Source organism: Apteryx rowi, unplaced genomic scaffold (assembly GCF_003343035.1).
Source record: "Apteryx rowi isolate R43461 unplaced genomic scaffold, aptRow1 scaffold_40, whole genome shotgun sequence".
Classification (NCBI taxonomy): domain Eukaryota; kingdom Metazoa; phylum Chordata; class Aves; order Apterygiformes; family Apterygidae; genus Apteryx; species Apteryx rowi.
Genome location: NW_020450530.1, coordinates 3,703,591 through 3,722,243, shown reverse-complemented (window position 1 = coordinate 3,722,243; position 18,653 = coordinate 3,703,591). Strand labels below are relative to the sequence as shown.

General features: G+C 37.7%; 1 protein-coding gene across 1 annotated transcript in view; it reads left to right on the top strand.

Moving 5' to 3' along the window:
- The window catches only part of MED13L (mediator complex subunit 13 like), a 207,120-nt gene that overhangs the window by 154,804 nt on the left and 33,663 nt on the right, over nt 1-18,653 (top strand). The window contains exons 8-15 of the mRNA XM_026075278.1: nt 2,790-2,952; nt 3,800-3,904; nt 7,316-8,044; nt 9,494-9,716; nt 10,658-10,763; nt 11,169-11,293; nt 12,831-12,930; nt 16,189-16,409. Coding sequence (XP_025931063.1) covers nt 2,790-2,952; nt 3,800-3,904; nt 7,316-8,044; nt 9,494-9,716; nt 10,658-10,763; nt 11,169-11,293; nt 12,831-12,930; nt 16,189-16,409 — 1,772 coding nt within the window. The remainder of the gene's footprint in view (nt 1-2,789; nt 2,953-3,799; nt 3,905-7,315; nt 8,045-9,493; nt 9,717-10,657; nt 10,764-11,168; nt 11,294-12,830; nt 12,931-16,188; nt 16,410-18,653) is intronic.

The following is an 18,653-nucleotide window of genomic DNA, read 5'->3' as shown; positions in this document are numbered from 1 at the left end:
TATGACACTGTAATAAGAGGGATGCCTTCCCAGAGACTAATGAAAGGGTCCCATTATATTATATCCTATACCATTTTAAAAGACTGTGGCAAGTTGGAGAAATGGTTTGGAAAAACATGGCATGCAATTCAGAACTGGTAAATGGGACAAATAATCCGGGTTAATCTGAGGCCCGTGAACAATCCTTCAGCAGTCCTCCATACTGGTAAAAATATGGTTGTAGTACCGTGTCCGGTTTTGAACACTGTTCCTTAAAAAAGGTGTGGACAAATTGGAGGGAGTCCAGAAAAGTGCAGTAAGACTGATTATAGATTTTTGCAAACAGGGCCAATAGGGAAAGATGGAAAGAACTGAGGTGGTTTAATCTAGAGAAGAGAAATTTGAAGGAGAGACGGTATAACAGTCTTCAGAGACATGAAAGGGGGGGAAAGAACAGCCTTTTCTCTGTGACCAGGGTAGAAGAGACGAGAAATAATGGCCCTGAAACAGAGCAAAGCAAATCTAGGTTAAACATTAGGAAAATCTTTCTCTGGTAAGGATAATGAAGCGTTAGAATAAACTAGCTGGTGGGAAGTTATGGGATTTCCATTAGCGGAGAGGTTTGTTGTTTGGGGTTTTCTTGTTTGTTTGTTTGTTTTTAAGAATAGGTTAGTGAAACGTCTTTCTGGAATGAGAGTGCCATTGATCCAGCTTTGGAGCAGGGAGCGGATTAGGTGATCTCTGCAGGTCTCTTCCAACTGTCTTTTCCATGATTGTTTCTAAAGTGTGTAACAAAATAAATTGCTACTGAAACCAGAGAATGGGATTTTTCATGTGTAGAAACAGGGTGCACCATGGGGACTGTGAAGTGTCCTGTAATGAGTGGCTGTTTGTGTCCTCTGGTTATTTATACCACTATATCACATAGTTATTTCTGTGTGCATGTGTGCTTGTTCCAGTATTTTGTCAGTGATTTTCWTGGATAAAGATTGGTATCTGTGTAGGAGAAAAAAATAGTTTTGCCTGCTGTGAAGTGCTATTTTATGCCATGTATTGATGTACTGTATAGTACTAAAGTACTGCAAATCTTTGCAGCAAAAATTTTGTGCCCAAACATACCTTGACAGCTCTGGTAAACCCTTGGTTATCCTCTGCCTTGTATTTGCTATCCTTCCCTCTCCATCACACTTTTTTGCTTCTTTTTTACTGGCAGTTATAACTGTCCTGCTAGTAGCTTATGAAATATGTATATGTGTGTATACATTATGTTTGTTTAATTGTAAATACATACATCTATACGTATCCCCCCCCCTTGAAAAGCAGGATGGATTTGCTAATTCTGAAGTTTTGATCCAGTTGAATTTAATCCGAATGCATTTTATTACAAATCTGACAAGTTCACAAACAGTGGTGTAGAGCATTCGAAAGCCAATGAAATACATTGTTAGAGCCACAGGCTTCCGTAGATCTAGGAATTTATATTTTTGGCTGCCACTTTGCTAGTAGGACTCTTTACAAAAAGAGAAGTAGGAAAGTTCTAACTAGAGAGAACTTGCAGATGAAGGCTCAGAGCAGATAGAGGGTTAAGAAAGCCTGTGCACAATATTAAAAGTTGCATTTTGAAAGTCACCTAATAGAAACCAGGAGAATTATTATGTTAGATGCAGTGATGTATGGCAGTGAATCCTTTCAGTGCTTCTTTCTTAAGGCTTCTTAAATAGTGTCAAGCAGAAGGACAAAGTGTTCTGTACACTAACTTGACCTTGTTAAAATGTGGCATATCCTTCCTTACTTTTCCATCCAGAGCATAGAGTACAAGCATATTCAAGTCACCAGGCCAAATGAGCCTAAAGCTCCCTCTGCTGTTCTAGCTCATGTTTTTAAAGATGTCTGTATTAGAATTCAGTTAATCTAAACAAAAACATACTTCACAGAAGAAAAAGAAACATCTGCATATACAGTAGCTAGTAAGGTTTCTGCATCACAGGCAGAAAGAAATTAAGTGCAGAATGCAAATTTAAGACTATTAACATGTTGGAATAATATCTTCATTTGTTATCTCTTTGATAAACATGCAATATTACTTAGAAAACTTCATGTACTTTGTTAATAGTGTATGTATTAGTGATCAGCTGCTTAACAACCTCTGTAATAGTATACATTTAAACTGTAAGATTCTACCAAACTAAGTTTTGATTCTGATATTTCAATTCAAGCACTGAAAGGAAGCAAGAGTTAAAATTGGTCTTTTTAATATAAAGAAAGTGTCGTACTAATCCACTCATTTCTTAGTGAAGTTTTACCTTCTGGTATAAAGAACTGATTCTCTCTTTGAAATCTCATATTTCTTAATAGACTTGTTTACTTTTAGAACCATCCATATTATAACAACGTTGATCTTTAAACCACCAAAGACTCTATAATTTCAACTTTAACATCCAAGAAAACTGTAAACAAACAAACAAATAAACAAAAAACCCTCCAGCTGCAAAATATTTCTCAGTGGTACAATTCAAGGCTGTAGAGGACTTTCTAAACTACCGCCACTTAAGAGGCAGAGTATATTATCTCACATGAGGTGCACTGCTCACACAACTGGATTCCAAATGTACCAGTTGATAACTTTCAACTTCCCAGTCCCATCTTTGTTACCCCCAAGGCAAATGTTCCTTTTAAATGTAGTTTCAATCTCTCATACGATGCATTAAGCATTTTCTAGTGAACATGAACAACTCTGAAGTCAATGGGAAGAACTATTAAATGTGAATATTAACAGCAGCRATAACATTAATGCTGAATTTATATTGCAGGAGAAAGCGGAGGCTCTCAGAGCACTATCAGCCATTCAGCTGTACAGGAGGGGACAGTCAGTGTACACAGTCCAAAGAAATCAGGCAAGATTCCTCCAAAATTTCACAATCATATGGTCCACCGTGTCTGGAAGGAATGCATTCTCAACAGGTCACAGTCCAAGTAAGAGAGTAGTTCTGATGGTTTTGTTTATTAATAATAGGTATAGTTAAAACCAGAATTTTGTTGCCTTAGATAACATTCTTCCTGATGGAATTCTTTTGACACTGGTCAAAATTAATGATGCAGAACAGTACTATCAAATAAAATTTGTTATTGGTGTTCAGCTGAAAACTCCTAATACTATTAACATTGTATTTGCAGCTGTGTGTCTTAATTGTGACTGTTTTTGAGGTTACATATTTATAATTTGTGCCTTCAGCTAGGTGTTTTCTGATTTATCGATTGCAGAGTTTTTAGTTCCAGTTGTAGTTAGTAGACTGAACAGTGGATGACTGAAGAACAAATAGTATATATTTGATATTTAGAACTCTAAGTGTAATATTGGGAAAGGTATTACATATGTATCAGACTAAAATTCTTATCGTCAAAGATATGGTAAAGTATTGCTGTTAGTATCGTAGCACTTTATTACTGGAGATTTAAAGTCTATTCATAGCATGATTTGCACATGTGGCCTGAAATCTTTATTTTTTCCATTATTTCCATGCAGTTTCCTCACTGGACATGTCAGAAACCTTTCCAGATTCAGTTTAAATTGCTTCCTCCTTGCTGCTTATGCCCAGACTCCTGACAAAGATATCAATATAATGTACATATAAATCAAAGTATAAGTTTTAAGGCTTAATAGAAAGAACTACTGTTAAATACAGAATTCTGTTTCAGGAGTGAAGTAGGTGGAAGTATTTTGTTTGAGGGGAACATGTGTATATTTATGCATAYGTATTTGTAAAATTTTATTTTTTAAAAGGTGATAACTGGTAAAATATTTTAATTTTTTTTTCCTCAGGAGGAGTCAAGTTACAACTGCAAATCTGGAGGAGGAAGTTCCTAACAACACTGTTTCTTGGGATTTTGTAGATCCAGTCCAAAGAGTCAGTTGTTCTTGTTCCAGGTGAGCTTTGAAGAGAGTAAACATTTGTCATTTTGGAAGAGTTCTGTTTAATTCAGACAGAGGTACACTTTTAAAAGTGAGGTATGTTTTAACTGAGAGAAGAGGAAACTCTAATATCAAAATTGTGGTCATCAATCATATTCAGGGGATTAGTATGAATCTCTTATCATTGTCTGCTTGCAGCAGTCAACTTGAGTGGAAGAATGATCACAAAATATAGAATGGGGGCTAGGATGACACATTTCTCATTGTATTCAACTCATCCTTCAGGTTTTTCAGGGGTATGAGCTTTGTCTCTCACCTTTACCTTTGTCTATTCCAACTCTTGGAGAAGTAACCCTCATGAGGGAGAGGGGCAGAAGGTCACACCACAAGTTATGTGTAGCTGGCTCAGAGTTAATGGTAGTTTGTCATGTTCAGAGCTCCTGATTTAGGGATAGTGCTGGTCTCCCTTTTTGGAGAAAGAAGAAAAATATCCTAAGAATCATTTACTCCATGTACCTCTGGTCAGTTTGCCATGCCTCATCAGACACCAAAAAAACCCCAGAACAATAGAATTTGCAGCATGGTCAACCACTGTCAACTGATCAAAAAAAACCCCACAGCTCACATGCGCAAACCTTTGATAAATGCTTAAATAAAATTACAGTACTACTCACTCTGGAACAGCAAGCATCTCCACCGATTCTACTAGACACTCTTTCAATTATCAGGGAGATTTTGCAGGACCAGAACAACAGTTTGCAGTGGTGTTTCTGCTGAAATATTTAATCCTAAAGGTCACTRTCTAATTAGAAGACTGGTAAAGATGTTTTTTATGACATAAAGAAGTTATTTCTTAAGTATTCACAGGTGTAAGCATTTATTATATGGTCAAACAGACATTGATCCTGTCATGCTTACCACTTTGGTGTCTTGTTTTTTTCCACAACTGCAAGAAGGACCTTTGTCAGAATAACGCTCAACATGATGGTCGGTGACACGGCAGAACCGATTCTCTGCTTTTGGGCTGGTTGAGGCCTGTCTGGGGGCTTTTTGTTTGCTTTAGCAGTTAGGCAAATTCCAGAATAATGCTGTTAATAATAAAATTAATGCGTTGTCTAGCCAAATTCTTAAATGTGTTATCTGCCAAGATGGTCTCTGTGGAGTTTTCTGCATAAATTTGGCTGTACAAAGAAATTCATGAATACAGTGTTCTCATGATCACTCAAACACTGTTGATTAGAAATTTCCATTGTCCAAAAAGGCACGAAGCAAGGCTGTGCCCTTGTACCTTTTGTGTTGGACTTCTTTTATGAAACAGATTGTTCTCTGTGCATTTAGAAGAAGAGAGAACTGAATGTGAAGGAAGGTCTGTCATATAGAGGGCAGAATGTTCAACCTGGACAAACTCTGTGCTGTATCAGAAGCAGCAGTCTTGCTGTCTTACAGCCTGCTCTTTGCCCTGATTGCTTGTTGGTTGTATGCATCCTCAAGAATGTGGAACAAATAAATGTTTGGTCATGATGCCGAGCATTTTCTATAGAAAACTGAAGTCCAGCCTCACCTGGAAGCATGGCAAACCAATAGTGGACAATGGAAACCTGAATCCTTAAATAGGTTCAGTTGCATTTGTAGTTCACAATGTCTCTTAACACCTCCACTGGTGACTAAATCATGCTGGAGTTAGTAAAATCCAACAGAGCAACAGGGAAATTAAAGYATTATGCTTAAAATGAAGGAGGTGCCTGACTTCAAAGAGCACTAAATAYGTGTGCCATGCAGTTTTCTGCATAGCTGCAGGAGCTGGACAGCTACTGTAATGCTAATCTAATTGTTTAGTTATACCATACCCATTGTATGGGTTGTATAAATGCCAGTATAAGTGTCAAGATATGAACTTAAATGTGGATTCTTAAAGGGTTGTACTCAGCATCAAATTGAATCTTCTATAGACCCAACTTTATATGTTGAACAACAGACTGTCTAAAGTAATTTTCTGGGATCTGTTAGAATAAAGTGAATGATGGAGAATTAAATCAATGAAATGTATAAGAACATGCTTAAGGCAAATCTTCAGTTATTAGGGCATCGGCTCCGCATTATGGGAGATTGCAGCTAAAGACCATCTGCTGTGGCAGAGAAATTGCAACATGTCCTGGTAACAGCAAAGCCTGCAAATCAAACCAAGAAAATACTATATGACGTAGATGGTGACAGGGAAAAGATGTTATAATAAGTACAAGAAGTTATAGATGCTACATTTGGCAGCCACTGTGCACTGCAAAACTTGGGTTTGTTTTTTCATAACTAAGTCATAAAACCAGAATGGGTTTTCTACAATCTAGTAGGTCACTTAAACTTGAGATAGTGTAGCTTGTCTTGTGTTTGTGATAAGAAGCATAATAAATGTTTTGTTCTGTAGTAGTTATTGTGATTTATAAAAAGAAATAAGGATGGAGTGATTTATATTTCATTGTGATAGTGATGTGCTATTTATTTTGAAATGCTATTTAACTTTAAACAGGTATATATATTATAGACAATACATCTTTCAACTTGTTTATGTTTTTCTTCCACAAAAACAGCAAATAAACTTACAGACTGGAATCACATGTAGCATGGTCACATAACCAACCGAAAATGTGTATGGAAAGACATTGGCTGCGTTAAACGTCTCTACTGTAACATCCTCAGGGGCCATCTGCTGTATAATAAAAATACTGTTTAGCACTACCTGAAGTACTGAAATTTAGCCCTGTGCTTCCCATTTTAAAACTGGGTATAAACTGAAAAAAGACATCTTAAAATATGAAACTAGTAAAGATTGTATGTTGTTGCATTTGGGGTTTTGAGGTGTTTTAAAATATTTCTTCATGCTGCATTCATCAGTTGGTAGCTGCTTTTTTTTTTGACTAAAATTATACTTATTTTTTCCTTACCTGATCTGGAGGAAACTGCCATGAAAGCAGCCTGCTGTGTATTGCATCTGTGAACATAACTAAAACAATTCAGATCGGTATCTTTTGTAACAGATGTTCAAGACYGTACAAACGAAGTAGTGTAGTTCCACAGTAGTTGTTTTGTTTGAAAGGCTATCTTTCTTCAGGGTCGTGAAAACAACAGTAGCCTGAATTTTTTTTTCTTTATATTATCTTCCATCTGAGCATTTCTAAGCTTTTTATGAACATTAAATCTTCCTTCCGTAGAATACTATTATCTGGAGTCTGTCATTCTCCATTTTATAGGTTGGAGAAACTGCAGCCAAGCTGGGTGGAATGGCCTTGTCCAGATCACGTGACCACTGTAGAATCTGTGAAAACATCAGGACTTGATATAAGATTTCCTGAAGCTCCTCTGTTTTTGTTTTTTGTTTTTTTTCATTAGATCAGATAGCCTTATAAAGTGACTTTTTTCTGTCTCTGCTTTCAGGCACAAGGTTTTCAAACAGCGTTGTGCTGCTGGCTCCAGCCGTCCCCCAACGATAACTCAGCCAGGATTCAGTGTGGGAACATCATCATCTTCATCATTGCCACCTCCTGCCTCTTCAAAGCACAAAACAACAGAAAGACAGGAAAAAGGAGATAAACTGCAAAAAAGGCCTTTGATGCCATTTCACCATCGGCCCTCTGTGACTGAAGAGCTATGCATGGAGCAGGACACGTCAGGGCAGAAACTGGGATTAGCAGGAATGGAACCCTCTTTAGAAGTCCCTAACTCCAGAAAATATGAGAAGCCGCTATCTATACCTACTAGAAATCCAAGCAAGCAAATTAATATGAATCCTATGGATTCACCCCATTCCCCTACTTCCCCTCTGCCTCCCACACTTAGCCCCCAGCCAAGAGGTCAAGAAGCAGAGAATCTGGACCCACCATCAGTACCTGTGAACCCAGCACTCTATGGCAGCGGGCTGGAACTTCAGCCGTTGCCCAGCTTAGATGATAGGACAGTTCTTGTTGGACAGAGGTTACCTCTGATGGCAGAAGTCAGTGAGACAGCACTATACTTTGGGATAATTCACAACAACGACTCACTAGATATGTGGAAGACCTATAGTGTCCCACCAAGTGATGATCCAGAGTTCAGGCCGCCAGATCTTCCTTGTGAGAGATATGATGCCAAGATGGAAGTAAACTCGGACAGCACGGCACTGAAAAGGTAGGAATGAAAATTGTTCTGAACCCTGGTTTTATTAAATTATAGCCATGACCATACTCCCTTTTCAGTCGTAACCATGCAGTTCCCTGCAGCGTCAAAACCTTAAGGATGACGTGGGTGTAGATGACAGAATTTAGCTATGACAGTTTTGTGTAAGAGTGATAACTGGTAGGAAAATAACTAATGGAAAGAGATTTTTAATAGCAGTTTCTGCACATAATTTTTTTGCTCCCAAATAAAATTTCTGTAAAAATTTCTGTAAAATTTCTGTAAAAGGCTTCATTTTCGCCTCAAGGATACTCTATGCTGGCATTAATGTTAAATACTTAAATAGAAATTTAAAATTGTAGTATCCTTCATCTTTTTCATATTTGGCTTTTTGTTGGACATTATCAGAGCTGATAAATCTTTTTTGTAATCTCTATGAAAGTAATTTGAGCAAGYGTAAGGGCTTATTAAGCTTACCTCTTTTGAGCATTTTAAAAACCAAAATCTGTGTTCAGTTCTGCAACGTTACAGTTGCATCAGTGTTTGCTTTTAACAAGACAGAGGACAAACAAAACTGTTTATGGCTCTGTACAGGCACTTCAATGTGGTTTATCCAATTGTGAGGTTTTAAAGTTGCGCTGTGCCACACTTTTCATAAGTAAGAACTGATATTATATTATGGAATACCACTTTTTTGTAATGGTGTCAGTATTGCGAACCCAGCACGTGATCTTTGAAATTGATAGAACTTCAGTCTGTGTAGGGCTGAAACTTGAAAACCCTAACATATTTTCCTGTCTGTACATCCAAAAGAGCGATTTCTTATCTCTGAGAAATGTTACCATAGAAAAAAAATACAATTAACACACATTGTCTTTCTCAGTGAAGAGTATGAACTACCTATACAGTTTTAATGTTCAGGAATTTTTAGCTGTCTTTGTTTAAAAAAAAAGGGGGGGGGTGTCTTTTTTTTAACCTCTAAAATTTGGAAGCTGAATTAATGTTATGCAGGCTTAAAATTAAAAATTATCTTTGCATTCAGACTACACATAGAAAAACTTAATCAAAGGATAATTAATGAAAACATTTAAGGTAAAATCAATTGAGGAAGAATTCTTGAGTTATGACAAAATTAATTTTGGTAATTATTTTGGAGTTTGATAGGCTGAAAAGGTTATGTGCACTTCAAAATATTGTAATTTATGTTATAGTGATTCACTCTTTTTTCATTGTCTCAAAGTAGAAGATCTCAACACAGTGAGGTGTTTAATATTAAATGAAGGGGAATGTGTGCTTCATTTGAGGAAAAACATTTCTGCTATATCAAGGAGGATGGAGTGGAATATGGGCTGTGTGTGTGACAGCTGCAGATCTTCAGAGCTTTTATTTTTTTTTGCTGCAAAAGGCATGTTTTGTTTTGCTTCATGATGGCGTTATCTGTTTGTTTATTTTTACTTTCAGGCTTTTAGCACAACCTAATAAACGATTTAAAATTTTGGAAGACAACAAACCAGTGCAGATGCTGAACTATCTTGACCCCTTGCCTCTCATACATCAGCCTGGGGAAGGCTTGGGAGATGCTAGTGATCCTTACACTTTTGAAGATGGTGATATAAAGTACAGCTTCACTGGCAATAAGAAATGCAAACTTGGGGCTGAGAAAGATCCTTTGAAAAAGAACAAGGTAACCTGTAAATCCAAGGTCTTTAACATTGTTATTATGGTTATATTACTGTAGCAGAGTATTTGTACGGCTCTCAGGAATACACAGACCTGCTCCACAGATCAAACTCGGAGAGATAGGTATTTCTTTACTGCACAGGAAAAAAAACTTGTTTCAGTACGGTATCTTTGAATCGGTAATTGCTGGTTTATATATCTTCGTTCTGACCAGCAGCAGATGCCAGAGATAAGCTAAGAAATAAAATATTTCAAGTCTTATGTTCACTTGTAGAGAAGAAAGAACTTGCTGCTTTTTTTTCTTTTTTTGGTAATTCTTTCTTTTTTTCCTCCAGCCTGACATATCACCTCCCTGCAAAGCTCAAATCTCTCCAGCCCAAATTCATCTTTCTTCCCTCGGGCAAAACTTGTTTAGCCTTCTACTGAGTGGATTTATGACAGGGACACTATATTAGTTTGAACATTTCCTTAGAGCTCTTCTTCCACATGCGGGGAAGAATGATTTGATCATCATTCCTGGGCCATCAGCTGCTCCAGCTGTATGATGTTTCTCCCTGTCTATTTATCTTATCCATTATAATGCTGCTTCATTGTCTGGCTTTTCTTCCTCATTTGTTCCTATAGATAGCTACCACACTTTAAAATTCTGGGAGGTGTGTTTTCTAGAGAGAATGAGCATGTTAATTATCTGTACTGGTTATCAAACTTAATTGATGTATATAGAATCCTTCGTAATTGATATGCAGTATTACTTCATGTTTTTCCTGGCACGTAGATAAATAGCAAATAACTGTCCTTTTTCCTTCTTAAAATGTTCTGGGCTTCTCAAAGTGTTGAATCGAGAGCCCTGCATATGGCTTGGCATAGGAAAGCTATTAATATGACAGGTTATTCTTACATAGCTTAAATTAACATCTATGAAAAATTCTTGGATTCTTTGTATAGTCAGAAGACGGAATTGGTACCAAGGAAATCCCCACAGCAGGTCATTCTACGCCAGTGCCTGATGGGAAAGATGCCATGTCTATTTTCAGTTCTGCTCCTAAGACAGGTGAGTAAAAGCTCTTTTATTTACTCTGCAAAATTAAAATACTCAAAGAAAAATCACATGCTAAACATTTTACTGTGACATGAGAGTTACAGACAGCTGTCTGAGCTGGACAGAAATATTCTAAAAAATATTTATGTTATTATAAAAAGGACAAGCAGAATAAAGTTGAGCAGTAGCTGCCTTTATTCTTTCCCGGTTGACTTTTGGTGCCTGACTAAAACTTCAGCATGAGCTTCCACTACAGCAAGATTATTTCTGGGATACATATTAGAGAAGGGGCCTCACTGATTCCTGCTTCTTCCCTGTTTAGAGTGATGAGTGAAAGTGAAGACACAACTTTATTTCCTATGTTTGCTCCCATTTCTCATCAGTTTCTCCCTTTTTTTTTTTTTGTCTTTTTGATAGATACCCGGCAAGACAATGCTGCAGGCCGAGTAGGCTCTGGTAGCCTCACACAGGTGACAGATCTGGCTCCATCACTTCATGATTTAGATAATATCTTTGATAATTCAGATGAAGATGAGCTTGGTGTAAGTCTTTGTAGGACTGAATGTTCTGTAGATTTAAAGCCTGGCAAAGAAGAAGAAAGATGTTGGAACCCTAGTGGTGGGCAGTCATCCCTAATAGACAGAGGAGAGCGTAGCCAGGTGGGCAGGCTTGCACGTGTTACTAGGAAGCAATGAGAGCGAGATATCCGTAAGACACTCCTCAAGGAGATCCGTCAAAGAGAGAAATCATCCCTGTATAAAATTCAGGAAGATTAGGAGATCACTTAGGCAACATCAAAGCTTGTGTCGTCTGACAGTTTTTTTCAGTTATGAGGGGAACCTGTATACTCTAAGGAAAACGCAGCTTTCTGTCATAGTCATTGCAGAGGCAGGCTGTAAGAGTACTTCCTTGGGAAAAGCAATGTAGTCGCCTTATAAGTACATTAGATCTAGTTTGTAGTCGTTAGCTTTTGTCGGTATTTTGTGTTTGTTTCTGTGAGCTATGGAAAAAGATCTTAGTTTCATTAACTGAAGATTTGTTCTTTTACCTTGTCTGAGAAGCTGCCCAAAGAAAAATAAATTCAACCTTACTGTATTTCAGTAGTTCCCTGAAGTAATAATCTGAAGTAATTCTGTTTCTTTCTGTTCCTGTAACCACTTTATTTCTCTACAAAGAGAAATAGTTCACTGAATATTATGAAATACAGAARGAAAAACAGGTTTACATCAATTACTGCTACTACTTTGATTTACATCAAAGTCCCTGGACAGTCAAAGATTAGAATAATTACTGTTTTTAAGCTTAATCTAATCTAGCCATAATGATACAGAAGCTGATCCTAAACTGACTGATGCAGATAACATGGTTTGAAGGTCTAATGTCTGGTTCTTGGCAGAACTTTATTTTAGTTGCTCTCATCCAGGGCTCGTTAAGTAAGGCTATCTTTAACGAGTCCTTAGGTCTTTTTATTTGCGCAGTTCTATGGCTTCACACAAACTGCACCTAAGATACTGCAGCTAATATGCAAGTCTACCAGAGAACTGTTCTGTCAGAATAAAAAAAATTACCTTTTTGTGTGCAGTCCCTGTTGGCTTGGATAGACCTAATGTTCTTCCTGCCTGAAAACACGCAACGTGCTGAGCTGTGCCCTGTGCTAGTCTGCGTTTGGCATTCGGTGTCCTCTGTGCTCACCCGACAATTCTACTCTCGGTGATGTTTTCTCAGGGTTACTTTGTGGAGTCCAAACATGGAAGCAAGCAGTGTAGTTATGTTCATTTTGAGCTCAGTGTTAATGATGACATTTTCAAGATAATTTGTGTGTATATACATGCATGTGTTTGCACGTATATGTATACWCAAATATTTCAGAGACTTTTTGTTTTGATTTTAGTGTTGAAAAAGACAAAAGAAATCCAGACTCTTGGTTGAGGGAGGGAGCAGAATGTGTTAAGCTACTGGAAAAGTACAGTTTTTTCTCTTTTTTGTAAAATCTCATTCAGAGAGTTTTCAAAAATTTTAATAACTTTAGAATTCTAATTTTTTGTATTTTTTTAATATGGTACGTGATTATCCTTTTAGGCTGTATCACCAGCTCTTCGGTCATCAAAAATGCCTGCAGTAGGGTCTGAGGAACGCCCTGTAGGGAAGGACGGTAGAACAGCAGTACCTTATCCACCAAGTAAGTAGCAACAACTGATCACCGCTTTGGTCACAGTTAAAATTACCTCATAGCTACTGTACTGCCTGTTTTGGAAGAAGCTTGTAATGTCGCTTTTTCAGGATTAAGAGCTAGTGTGCTTATTTTCTTCTGTAATTACTAGATGCCAATATTAAACAAGGATAAGTGGGTTTTAATGGAAACAGTGGATGGTAATATAGACATTTTTAATATGCTTACTGAGATTTGTGATGCTGTTCTTCTGACATTACTGCCTTTGATTGGAAGCATGGAAGAGGGTTGTTACAAATCTTCTTTTGATGCTATCCCTGTATTCCCAATTCAATATTTAATCTCAGATAGTCACTTTTACCATATCCATTTAAGTATAAATCATTCTTCATTATACAGCTATTCAGATTTTTAAAGCTGTGACTTACCTCTTGGCCTTTATGGTGCAACCTATCTTGGAAAGAAGTTGCATTTAACATAGGACAATTTCAGACTAAAACCACCTTCAGGGTTTAATCTACGTATGGAAATATATGAATAGAATAGAAGTATTAGCTTCTAACTGAAGACAAATTTTAAACCCCTTATGGATGGGATGTTTATGGTAGAAGTAATGCTTGTGCAGGCCATTACACATGTAGTACCTGGAAGGTTATAGGAATGGAAGAAATTTTGAAACGAAACTTAGTGTACTGAGTATATATTATGCAAATTAAAATAATAATTTTTTTTGCAAGGGCTGTGCCAACAACTTTTGGGAATGATAACTTTTACGGTCTGAAAGACATAGTTTTTTTTGCATTATTTACATAGGCGGCATTGCTCTTGAGGCTTGTGCGTATGTACGTGTGTGTGTGTTTGCATGTGTGTGAGGAGGGAGGTGAGAATTTTTGGTATGATACTAACCAGCCAAATTATGAGTTACAAATTACGTGGTGAGAAGGAAGGATGTTTGATCCTGTGACTACTATAAACAGAAATCAGATTTCTCTGCAAATCATTCTTTATTGCCTTCTCATTAATTTCAGCTGGTAATGAGAACAAATTGAGGGGAAAAAAGCATGGTGTCAAGGAGATGAGTCAGAGTTTTATGGACCCATAAAAGCTGTGCTGATTTACTCAAATGTGGAGGTCTGAGGTATACAGAGGTTGGATTTTGACAGGTTTAGTTGATCCATTTTTAAAATATGCAAGGCTTTTTCAGACGTGACACGTGCAAACGAATAATGATGGCTAGCCAGTTGCTGTAGGGTTGGGGGTTTGGGGTAATTAAACTTTTTTTAATTGAGTCTGCACTGCAGAATTTTGCTAACTGGAGGTTGAATGTGAGAAAACAATACACTATAGAGCTGTATGAAATAAGTTAAATAGATACACCGCACTTTTGTTTTATAGCTGTCTCCCTTTGACACCAGCTATTGAGGCATAGCAGTATCTGTGGGGAACTGAAATGCCTCATACATCACAGCAAAGTCCTACTGACTGCACTTCATTCCAGCCTTCCTTCCTCCTGCCTTCCTGTCCCTTTCCTTTCTCTACTTTCTGAAGCACACATCTCGTTGAAAAGAGGCAGTAGCTGATCCAAATGGCATTCAGGAGTAGATTGCACTTCATAACAGCATCTGGTGGAAAATCGTTTTTTCCGTTCTGCTGAACCTGAGGTTTTGAGCATTTGCTTATCCTGTATCAGGACAAGACTAAGTTCTTTTAAATTTTTCACTCAAAGCAAGAGTGAGAAAGCAAAAAGGAGCTGAGTGGGAATAACTAATAGCCTATTATTTACTGTATTACTCCAGGTTGCGAAAGACCTGGGTTCAGTGTTTTGGGCGTTGTTAGCAGCAGAGCCCTGCTTCGGGAGGATCTCGCCTATTAGAGTTGTTCCACTTCATATAAAGAGATAAATAGGAGAGCAGCTGTCTCATCTCTGTGGACCAGAGAACCAAATTCAGATTGCTGCACAGTTAAGGCAGAGCGAGGACAGAAATTGAGGCTGCAGCAGCCTATGAAAATTTCCTTTTAACTATTTGTGTGAATGTATTCATATACTATCCATAATTTTAATTCCATCACTTATTTCTGTCCTTCACAACTAGTTTTGGAGACTAACAACATGTTTCAGCAATCAGTTTTGATTTYTGCAACTCAGTGCTTTCCTGTCAGGAATCCATCTCTGTTCACTTACCAATTATCCGTAATCTTTAGACTGCAAAAGTTATTGAAGTGTGTCCTTGTGGCCTATCAACTAGGGCTGGATGTGTGTAAAGGAATAGAAATGGAAGTGGGCAGTTAGTCTGTCAGAAACCCTACTTCAGAAGAGATACCTGTGGGAATTTACCCCTCTCTAATTTGAGTATTTTAACAATGAATTTAGCAGAGTGATCATTATGTCAGGAGAATACCTGTCCTAATTCAAGTAAGGAAAAGATAATATGCATTCTGAATTTTAAGCAAAATAAAGAGAAAGAATGTAATTGGGAAGAAAATGCAAGATTTTATTCTGACTTCTGTTTGATTGCTTCTGCTACATTGTATTTGGTTAAGCTTTTCTGCGTTTTTTTTTTCCCCCTTAAAGAAGAAAAGAAAATACATGATGAATTGTACTAATTTAAGTGAGAGGTAATTTAGGGATTTTCCTGGCTCAGTGTCTGGTGGTGCAAAAGTCTTATTTTGAAGCTTCCTCTGAGGCTTATTTGTCATTTTCTGATGCCTGGCAGTCTAATTTCTAACCCAAAGTGCCCGTGTTTGTGTTAGCAACAGTAGCCTGTCTTTTTTTCAGGAGTTACGTCACTGTGGACCAAATGACACCGCAGTGACTGTAGGTCAGTGCAAAAACGCAGCTAACTGCACAAAAATTCAGAAAGCCTCCATTTTAGGATTCAGTGTCATTCCAGAAAAGGAAAGTAACTGTTCTGAATCTCCTTAGTAACAGTTGCTGGGGTGAACTTTCCGTTGGTGTCAGTTAATCTCTTTTATTATGAAAACATTTCTTAAAACTGTATGTTTACATTTGTGTATCTACCAGTCTGTTGTTGCTACTGAACAATAAGCTTGCAAAGCATCCCTAGGAATTTTGGGAATTTATCCCTAGGTGTTAAGTCTTAGTCTAAATTTATACTGGTGTCAGAACTGTAGTAGGTCTGTAGAATCTTTTCTCCGTTTTAACTGCTGAAATAAGGGCTAGTACCAAGCTGGTCTCCCCCGTTTTATTGGGTTTACTTGAGAATTTATATTTTAATGATTAACAGTGGGTTATTTCATCATATTTAGCTGTGGCAGATCTCCAAAGGATGTTCCCAACACCTCCTTCTTTAGAACAACACCCTGCCTTCTCCCCTGTAATGAATTATAAAGATGGAATAAGTTCAGAGACTGTGACTGCCTTGGGCATGATGGAAAGTCCTATGGTCAACATGGTTCCAACGCAGCTTGCCGAGTTTAAAATGGAGGTGGAAGATGGATTAGGTAGCCCTAAACCTGAAGAAATTAAGGTAACATGCCAAAGATGTTGCTGTTTTTATAACCTTACCTACGTATGTTTTGTATGTTTTTTTTTATAAACTTGTAACATGTATTGTAGGGTGCCTAGAAGATTACTTTAACAAATGTGAATTAGATCCCTATAAAGTATGTATCGATCTTTAGCTGGAAAAACAAAAATTCTTCTTTAGTAAAACAGCCTTTTAATTGTTTCCCTAGTTTTAACTATAGTTATTTTTTTCTCTCATGTGATAGGTGTAGCTTTGTTTGTAATGTTTCTGGGTGTTCTCAGGAACCAAACAATATTGTACGTGAAGTAAGTCCTATGCTTGGCAGAAATAACGTATGTATTTGAAAAACATCATGCTTGTGACTAAGTAGTACTTAAATGCTTTCTTCAGATAATTTTTCTGTAGCACCTTTTATGTATAGCCACTCCTTCTTGCCAGTCTCTGGGGATATAACTAGGATAAAATCATGCATGTAGAAAGGCTGCCTTTTTCTCTCTGAAATGTTGCCTTTTTTGGTTAGGGTTGAAAATCACTGAGAAAGCCCAGGGGTTGAAAACTTGCTCTGTTTCTTCTTCAGCTGATGTTACTTCACAAGTTGTAAGGCCAGATGGGACCATTCTTATCTGACTTTCTGTATAACACAGGTCAGGTAATGTCACATAGTTACTCCTATATTGAGCCCTATAGTGTATCTGAGTAAAGAAATATTTTAAAATGGGGTCTCTGCTATGGGGTACTAGTACTCGCCTCCCCTGCTTACATATCAAGATGTATCCATTTTTTCATAGCATCACATAAAAGGACTTAACATAAGCACCTAGTCCCCATTGATATGTATTTCATTGTTCCATCGTTAGCACACGTTAACAGGTAGGTTAAATCATTCTGCCTGATTGTGTGTATTCTGCATTACTTACTTTTGGGGCAATTTCTGTCACTTTTGTCAGACGTTATCTTTCTCACATTTCCATGAATATAGCCTGAGGATTATTTATTTTAAAAAGGACGTTTCCTTGTGGTTCTGCAGCAGTGCAAGCTGGGTGTATGCAGGTAATAAAAAGGGAGATATACATGAGAACTCTGTCTTCCTGGTAGTCCCCAACACCTCATTTTATAGCCTAATACTTCTCCTTCAGGCCCACTTAGTCCATAATCCCCCACAGCCTGTTTTTTCTGTATTCGTAGCCATTTATTTTCCCAACCCCTCTACCCTCCCTTTCATATTGTGCTCCTGGGAAGGTTGGAATTAGCTGAGGGCTTATTTCTAAGCATCCGTACAGCTGAGCGAGCCATGCACACAGCGATACAGCACTTGCAACACAGCGCCTGCAGCTGCATGGACAAGAAGTGGCTATATATCGATATGGGAATACTGACATGTAACCTAACCTTGGTATAAAATATTTAGCTCTGAATTAGTAAATTTTCCTGTATGGCAGTAACAGTATAACTTAGGCAGACAGAAAGTAAAGCACAGGCAGACAACGCAGTGATGTTCCCCCTAAGAACATTCGGGAATGTCCCCGGGAGGAAGCAGGACAGATGGTTGCATTCAGGGGTTGTGTCTCCACAGAATGAGAAAGCGTGTCTAGTCAGAACCAGGAGTTACCAGCTCCCAAGGCTCCAAAGTGACCTGACTCCCATGACGGAGCTGAGTTCTTAGTGAGCTTTTACAGATAATTCAGTTGAGAAAGGAAGAGACACTTTGCAGAAGTCTAAGGTAGAGTTAGCGTTACCAGTGCATCCCTCCTGAAGACAGTTAACCACCTGGTAAGCTAGACATGTATAAGGTCTGCTCTGTTATTGCAAGATCTCTTCTTCCTTCTAACCTGATAAATTGAAGGCATGATGAGAAAAGGCATCTTTTTAGAGGCTTTGATGATGTACAGTTATCCACTCTCTTTGTATAGTTTGTATATTCTTGCAATTTTGCTGCCATTACAGAAGTCTGAAATACGTTTTTAATGAGGTATGTTGTGTGTAAATATGGAAGAACACTTCTTCCTCTTGTCACAGACCTTATTTGTTTTTTCCTTCCATTTGCATAGTAAGCTATTTACTAAAACTAGGATAATTTGGGACTGGAAAGAAAATATGCATTGTGACTTGATGAGCTTGAGAGTTTTTGAGTGGGAACAGATTTTAGTGCATCATTGACAGTGAAGATATTTTAATCTCCCTAACACCCATTTTTACGAGTATTAAAATATATTTTTAATTGTGCCTGATAACATTTCCAGCAGC